Below are 8,552 nucleotides of genomic sequence, written 5' to 3' on the forward strand. Positions count from 1 at the left end.
TGGACCCGTTTCTCACAGAAAAGAAAACACTGGGAGCCACAAAACCCGTTTGACATTTAAAATGAAATAACACTGCATACAACATTTTTTTTTGCCTTTATGCTATGTATAAACAAACTATAATGTGTTGCATTTATGAAATCGATGAACTCCTGCAGAGAAAACAAAATTACATTTCTGCATGCAACAAAAACATTTTGAACTCCGAAAAAAAGACGTTGGGTTGAAGGTTACTTTTAAGTAAAATACTCAATGTCTATTTGAGTCCTTCTTGTATTTATGAAAAACGCCGAACTTAAATTGTCCGCCAGCAGCAAACCAAAAATAACGTCAGCCAGCTGTCAACCTGAAAAATAAAAGGACTATTTCACTGAACAATGAAAAAATATGAATATACGTAAAATAATAGGCAATTAAAATATTTATCATACTTGGTTAATGGGATTTCTGCTCCTGGACCTCAGCGCACAGCGTCTGCACATCAGGGCTGTATGACATCACCTTCATCTTTACACAGGATCGCAAGCTGTCATCTGTGAGGTGTGCGCGATGTTTGTTTTTAATAAAGTTCATGTTGGAGAACACCTGCTCACATACATATGTGGATCCAAAGATCGACAGGACTCCAAGCGCATACTTTTTAATGTTTACATAAATGTCGGGGATAGCATTCCATGTTTCGGACACAAGTTTGTCCGGTTTGGGGAGGTTTTCAATATCACTCCATTTGTGATTCTGAGCAAGAACAGCCTTCTGACGGGCAACATCTTCAAGGTCTGCTGTCAAGCGTCTAAACTTGGACACCCATATGTCTATGTCGGCCAGTTCCATCTCAAGATCAGGTTGACTTACACCTGCCAATGCAGTCGTATTCAGTAGGGATGGATCGATGCTTAGGGGAGTGACCGGGAAGGATAATGTGTTTTTTTCCTCTCTGAACTCACAGAAGCGTTTCCCAAACGATGTTTGCATTGCGATGATTGCAGAATGTAAATACTCTGAATTTATCATGTCGTGAGCTTGTTTGAACTCTCTCAAATTGGGGAAGTGAGACAATGTGCCTTTCTATAAATCTCTGGCAAGCACTGTCAACTTGCGCTCGAATGCCAAAACATCCTCCAACATGTGCAGGGCTGTGCGTCCTTTCCCCTGAAGAGCTGTGTTCATGTTCAGGTGCGCTGTCATGTCTACCATGAAGTGTAGCTTTTCCAGCCACTCTGGCTGTTCCAGCTCAGGAAAGGTGAGCCCTTTGCTGCCCAGGAAAGTTTTCACTTCTTCCAGACACGCGACAAAGTGTTTCAGCACCTCCCCTCTGGACAGCCACCAGACTTTGTTGTGCAGCAGGAGATCAGAATATGCGCTTTCCAGCTCGTCCAGTAACAAACGGAATTGACGGTGATTTAAACTTTTTGCCATTATTTTATTGACAATCTGAATGACAACATCCATTCTTCTGTGCATTCCGGAGGAAATGTTTGAGCGCAGAGTGCCTGTTGGTGGAAGATGCAGTGAAAAGTCAGCAGCTTTCTGTCCAGCGACTTCTGCAGTAAAGCCACAAATTCCTTGTGCGCTCCTGTCATACTTGGTGCCCCATCAGTAGCTACTGACACCAGGTGGGTGGTCTTTATTCCTTTGGCTCTTAAACAATTCAAGACAGCCTCACAGATGTCCTCCCCCCGTGTTTGGCCTTTTAGAGGTATCAACTCAATCATTTCTTCCTGTGGCCCGGCAGAGTTTACATACCGGCAGAACAGCGCTATTTGTTCAATATCACCTTTGTCTTTAGACTCGTCACAGGCAATCGAGTAGGCCACAGCTGAATTGATGTCTTTAATTTGCTGTCTTGTGATGTCTTCTGCCATTTTTATGGTTCTGTCTTTGACAGTCTTTGCAGAGAGGGGCATATCTCTGATTTTCTGCACAATTTCACTCTTGTTTTTAAAGTCCGTGAATAGATGTTCTGAAATCTTAATGAAAGATTCTTTTATATATTCACCATCTGTAAACTGCTTCCCGTGCCTGACTATTTCCTGAGCGGCAACAAAACTAGCATATGTAGTTGATTTTCCAGACTTCATCCACTTCTTGAAATGATTTTTGCTCAGCTCAACCTTCCGCATCAGTTCCGAAACGGCTTTTTTTCTCTCATCTCCATCCGGATATTTTTGAGCAAAGGCTGCGTGTTTATTCTGGAAATGTCTTGCGACATTTGACTTTTTGCTGTTTGCTAGTTTCTCATTGCATATTAAGCATACCGGTAAACCAGTCTCGTCAGCAGTGAAAGCAAATGGATCTGCCCACGTATCATTAAACGTTCTGTTTTCTTCAGTCACTTTTCTTTTTTTAGAATTCTCCATAGTTAGCCTACCTTGGATCGAAAAATTAAAGAAATCGTGCACTGGCGGGTGTCAGGCATTGGCAGTGGTGACGTATATTAATAGAGACAAAAAACATGTTTTATTTAGATTGTACAAGATCACCATAATCTTCAAATTTAGAATTACATTTCAAAAACTAACAAACTAACATAAAATACATTTTAATTAAATACTCATAATTTATTTTCAAAAGCCACAGGGAGCCGCAGCACAGAGATGAAAGAGCTGCATGCGGCTCCGGAGCCGCGGGTTGCCGACCTATGCACTAGACCCTCGGTCCCCTACTATTTCTGGAAGATTATTTATGAACTCCTTAGTGAAGACAGAACCAACGTAGTTATTCAATTGATCTGCCATGTCCTTGTTACCCATGATCAATTCACCTGTTTCCGACTGTAAGGGACCTGCATTTGTCTTAACCAATCTTTTTCTTTTCACATATCTATAAAAGCTTTTACAGTCAGTTTTTATGTTCCCTGCCAGCTTCCTCTCATAATCTTTTTTCCCTTTCCTAATTAAGCCCTTTGTCCTCCTCTGCTGGTCTCTGAATTTCTCCCAGTCCTCAGGTGTGCTGCTTTTTTTAACTAAATTATATGTTTCTTCTCTGGACTTGATACTATCCCTAATTTCCCTTGTCAGCCACGGGTGCACTACCTTCCCTGGTTTATTCTTAGCCCTTATACAATTATGTTGAAAAGTGGCCCTTTTTGATTTTTGCCCTGGATTTGCCTGCCTGCCACTTTTACTTTACACCTTACTACTTTTTGCTTCTACCCTCATTTTACACCCCTCTGTCTCTCTGCACTTGTTACCATCCCCCTGCCACATTAATTTAAATCCTCCTGAACAACAGTAGCAAATGCTACTGGACATAATACCTTCGCAACTGAAGGTATTTAAAAGTGTTTTGTTGGAATTCCATATGTGGCCTTGAGTTCTTCAAATGATATAAATGTATTGCCCTTATACAGATCAGACACCTTTACTATGCCTCGGGTCGCCCAAGTTTTAAAACCAGGGTCTGCTCTGCCGGGCCTAAAGCCATCATTACCAAAGATGGGGGTAAACTGGGATAACTGTGATGTCTCTTCCCAAATATGCAACAACATCATGCCAAATCATCATTGTATTTTTAAAAAAAGGATTTTTAGTTTGTTTAATCAGCTTTTTCTTATCTGCTGAATACAAATAAAGATCTAGAGCACGGGTGTCAAACTCAAATACACAGTGGGCCAAAATTAAAAAATCGGTACAAGTCGAGGGCCGGACTGGTTCAGCGTTTATTGCAAAACTTATTGAAATGAATTTATTACACATATTAACCTGGAACTAACAAAGCTTAGGTTATTGCCTACAAAAACAACATTGAACATTAAATAAATAAAAAAATCAGTTGCATTTATTTCTTATGGCTTTGTCTGCAGCTTTTCCAGAGTAATTTCTAATGAAAACATTTTTCCACAGGCCAACACTCTGTGATTCACACTAGTCTAAGCCAGATACTTGGCATCTCATCTTGGATGCAAGTTCATCAATGTTTGGAGTCAGGCTCTGAGCTGAGGAAATCCTCAGAATTGAGTGAAGGTGTTCATCAGAAAGATGACTCCTGTGTGATGTTTTGTTTATCTTCATCAAAGAGAACAGTTGTTCACACAGATATGTGCTGCCAAACATAGAGAACATTTGAGTAGCTTGGGTACGCAGCTGGGGCATTGTGTCGGGAATGAAACGTAGAAACTGCAGTGCCCACCGAGTCATACTTTGCCTTGAGTGTGTCACTACATTGGAGTTCAATCAGCTCCATTTGTATGTTGGTTGGTGCGCTTTCCACATCAGCTGCAAATGGATTACTGAGCAGTTCAAACCTGCTTTTTTGGGCTTCAAAGTTGGCAAATCGCCGTGTGAAGTCGGCACCAAGTATGCTAAGTTTTTCAGCAAACTTTGCACGTGGGAACACTGCGGTAGAAACCTGCTCTTTCATAGTTTGGCAACACGGAAAATGGCTCAAGTTTTCTTGCTGCATTTGCGTCTCCCACAGGCGCAGCTTGGTTTTAAAAGCCCTCACTGCAGCGTACATGTCTGTGATCACACGACCCCGCCCCTGAAGCTGCAGGTTGAGCGCATTGAGATGGCTCGTGATGTCACACAGAAACGCCATTTCACAAAGCAACTTTTTATCCCGGAGCTCTGTTGTGTCTTTCCCTTTGCTTTCCATGAACTGACAGATCTCCTCACGCAACTCAAAACATCTTTTCGGCACTTTTCCTTGGCTTAACCATCGCACCTCTGTGTGATAGGGCAAATCATTATATTCTGAACCCAACTCCTCCAGAAACGACTTGAACTCGCGGTGATTCAAACCTTTGGCTCTTATGAAGTTAACTGCTCGTGTTATGGTGCTCATTATATGTTCCATTTTCAAGGCTTTGCCACACAACGATTCCTGGTGTATGATGCAGTGATAAGCTGTCAGCTCACCTGCGCCGTTTTCCTCCCGCATCTTCTCCCGGATCCTGCCCACCAATCCACTCTTTTGACCGCACATCGCGGGCGCTCCATCTGTCGTCAGTCCCACAAGTTTATCCCAAGGCAGCCTCATTATATTTACACATCTGGATACCTCTTCAAAGAGATCTTTTCCAGTAGTTGTGCCATGCATTGATCTTAATCCCAAAAGTTCCTCTGTTACACACAGACTTGAGTCCACTCCACGAATGAAAATTGACAATTGGGCAGTATCAGAAGTGTCCCTGCTCTCATCCATAGCAAGGGAATATGCGATGAAATCTCTTCCCTTCCCCACCAGCTGTTGTTGTAGATTGGTGGCAAGCTCACGTACGCGGTCAGCAACGGTGTTTCTGCTCAGGCTCACATTTGAAAATGCTTGCCTTTTATCTGGGCACACGACGTCGCAAACTTTCATCATGCAGTTTTTTTAAAATTCTCCCTCGGTAAAGGGCCGGGCTGATTTAGCGATCTCTGCTGCCACAATAAAACTAGCCTTTACAGCAGCCTCATTTTGTGTTTTGGCTTTTGTGAACATAGCCTGCTGTGACGCCAGACTTCTTTTCAACTCTTCTACCTTCTGGAGCTTCTGTTTCTTGTCCAGATGCTTGTATTTGTCATGGTATTTTGTTTCATAGTGTCATCTTACGTTATATTCTTTAATTACAGCCACACCGTCTCCGCACACAAGACAAACAGGTTTGCCCTTTATATCTGCGAACATATACTCTGCCTCCCACCTGCCTTGAAAACCCCTGTTTTCAAAGTCCACCTTTCGTTCAGTCATTTTTGGGGTGAGGGATAGCTGAAAATTGACCACACGTGACTAGCGCCATAAGGATGCTGATGAGAGAGTAAGGCAAGCGCGAACAATGCACTGGCAGTGCATTGTGGGATTTGTAGTATTAGTGGTGCATGCAATATACCGGCGGGCCAGCTCTAATAGAAAAAGAAATTATTCATTAATGATATTCAGGAAATAAACCAGGGAAACCAAATAAACACTAAGAACCCTGAAAACCTGGTACCTGAATAAACTCAGCATTAGCCATATCATACGCCATAGGTGCTTCGATTACTGGGGCCAGCTTTAATAGTAATTAGATATTATCTCGCGGGCCGGATTTGGCCCGCGGGCCTTGAGTTTGACATATATGGTCTATAGGATGCACAATCAGTAGGGTCTTTATCTTTCTTGAATATTAAAGAAATAGAAGCTCTATAAAAAGATTGTGGCAAATTGCCCAATTTAATTGCTTCTTCAAAATCCCTGTATAATCAAGGAGAGAGAAGCGGAAAAACATTTTTAAAAATTCTGCTGTATACCCATCCGGACCAGGTGCTTTCCCTGAATTCATGGAGGAAATAACCCCTTTGATTTCTGCGTCAGTCATAGGACTTTCCAATATTGAAAGATCATCTGGTGATAATCTTGGGAAATTCAGTTTCCCAAGAAAATCACACATGGTACTACAATCCTGAGGAAATTCAGAATGATACAGGGAAGTATAAAAATCTTGAAATGATTTATTTATCTCATCATGGTTAATTGTCAAATCCCCATTTTGCTGACGGATCTTAGTAATTTGACGTTTAACCAAAGCATTCTTCAATTGACTAGCTAGCAATTTACCCGATTTATCACTATGTATATAAAAATCAGATCTGGACTTCATCAGTTGATTTTCAATCGAAGATGTAAGTAATAAACTATATTCTGTTTGAAGTTCAACCCTTTGTTTGTAAAGCTCCTTACTAGGAGTAATCAAATATTTCTTGTCAATCTCTTTAATTTTATCAACCAATAAAAGAGCTTCCTTCTTTATGCGTTTTCTCAGACCAACAGAGTAAGAAATAATCTGTCCACATATATATGCTTTAAAAGTGTCCCAAAGTGTTCTGTAAGAAATATTTTCCATGGAGTTGGTTGAGAAGAAGAAATCGATCTGTTCATTCATAAATTTAATAAAGTCCGGATCTTGCAATAAGGTAGAATCAAATCGCCATTGTCTAGCATTAGGAACTGTGTCCGTAAATTTAATAGAAAGTTTTAATGGAGCATGGTCAGAAATAGCTATAATATCATAATAACAACCATTTACCGAAGGAATCAAACAAGAATCAATACAAAAATAATCAATTCTCGAATAAGAATGATAAACATGTGAGAAAAAAGAAAATTCTTTGTCTTTAGGATGCCGAAATCTCCAAATATCAAAAATTCCATTATCAGTCAAGAAAGAGTTGATATAAGTGGCCGACTTATTGGATACAGTCTGAGTAGATATAGATTTGTCCATCAAAGGATTTAAACAACAATTAAAATCACCACCCATTATTAACTTATATTCATTTAGATTAGGTAAAGAAGTAAATAAGGACTTTAAAAAATCAGGACAATCCACATTTGGAGCATAAACATTAACCATAGCAACCTTTTTATTAAAAAGTAAGCCCGTAATTAACAAAGATGTACCATTCGGATCCGAAAAGATATCATGTTGGACAAATGCAATAGAGGAGTCAATAAAAACTGAAACTCCCTTTACTTTGGCATTCAAATTCGAATGATACTGTCGACCCCGCCAAAACCTAAAAAAACGATATTTGTCCTCCTTCCTCACATGAGTTTCTTGTACAAAAATGATATGAGCATTAAGTCTTTGGAATACTTTGAAAATCTTCTTACATTTAATCGGATGGTTTAAACCATTAGTATTCCAAGAAACAAAATTAATGGTCTGAGCCATATTTCTAAAATCAACCCTTTGGTATAAAAAAGGTTAACCAAATTATAAACTCATGCACCCGGAAGAGGAACAAAAATAAAAAGCGGACCCGGAAGTGACGACATCGCAGACATATTTGTAGTTCAAAATCAGCCCAAATGAAAAAACTAAAAGAAATATAGTATTAGAAAAAAGACCACCCACCTCCCACTCAAGAAAGAGAAAAAAAACCAGAGCCAAAAAAAGGCTAGAAAAAAGGAATGAAACTAACACTACCCCCATATCAGCGGAAGACCACTCCGTATATAAAGGATATATATTTAAAAAAATCCACCCAAACTTTAAAAATTATAATCACTATACTAAAACCAAACTTTTTAATATAATTGGTAGTAGATAAAAAACCCGAAGAAAATATAATCACTAAAAACTTATAAATCGGGTTAAAACCCAGACAAACCAAAAAATATTTAAACTGTGATAAGCGATGCATTGTAGGAAGAAGACAAGAGAAAAAAATAGCGCCATCTTAAAAAAACACCAAAAATGTTTTTTCAAAAAAACCACCATCTTAGTAAAAAAGTATTCACCTTCGAAGGGTTAAAAATACACCTTTGAAGGAATAGAAAATAGCCAGCGATACAGTATAATGGTTAAAGTGCGTAAAACAAAACGATTAATATGTCGAAAGAACACTTTAACTTGAGTATAAAGTAAACCTACACCAAAAAACCATCTTACACGATCAAAATCACTCATTCATTAGTCATGAGAGACCGTAGCAGTAGGGAAGTTCTCGTTCAGAAAACTTCTCACTTCAGATGTAGAAAGAAAAACCCGGCGAGGAGCGTTCGGCGGGGAGATTCTGAGCTTCGCAGGGTATAAGAGCGCTGGTTTTAAATTTTTCTCATAACATTCAGACATCAGCGGTTTAAAAAGA

General features: G+C 39.7%; 1 protein-coding gene and 1 pseudogene across 1 annotated transcript; both read right to left on the reverse strand.

The window, feature by feature from the left end:
• Positions 1 to 1,065: 1,065 nt before the first annotated feature.
• On the reverse strand, positions 1,066 to 2,357 carry LOC140719199 (general transcription factor II-I repeat domain-containing protein 2-like). The gene is made up of 2 exons (XM_073033638.1): positions 1,583 to 2,357; positions 1,066 to 1,490 (listed from the first exon to the last, which is right to left on the reverse strand). The coding sequence occupies exons 1-2, from the start codon at positions 2,355 to 2,357 to the stop codon at positions 1,066 to 1,068; spliced, it is 1,200 nt and encodes a 399-aa protein (XP_072889739.1).
• A 1,465-nt stretch (positions 2,358 to 3,822) lies between these two features.
• LOC140719237 (general transcription factor II-I repeat domain-containing protein 2-like) lies at positions 3,823 to 5,670 on the reverse strand (annotated as a pseudogene).
• Positions 5,671 to 8,552: the final 2,882 nt, after the last annotated feature.

This window comes from Hemitrygon akajei, chromosome 31, assembly GCF_048418815.1.
Source record: "Hemitrygon akajei chromosome 31, sHemAka1.3, whole genome shotgun sequence".
Classification (NCBI taxonomy): domain Eukaryota; kingdom Metazoa; phylum Chordata; class Chondrichthyes; order Myliobatiformes; family Dasyatidae; genus Hemitrygon; species Hemitrygon akajei.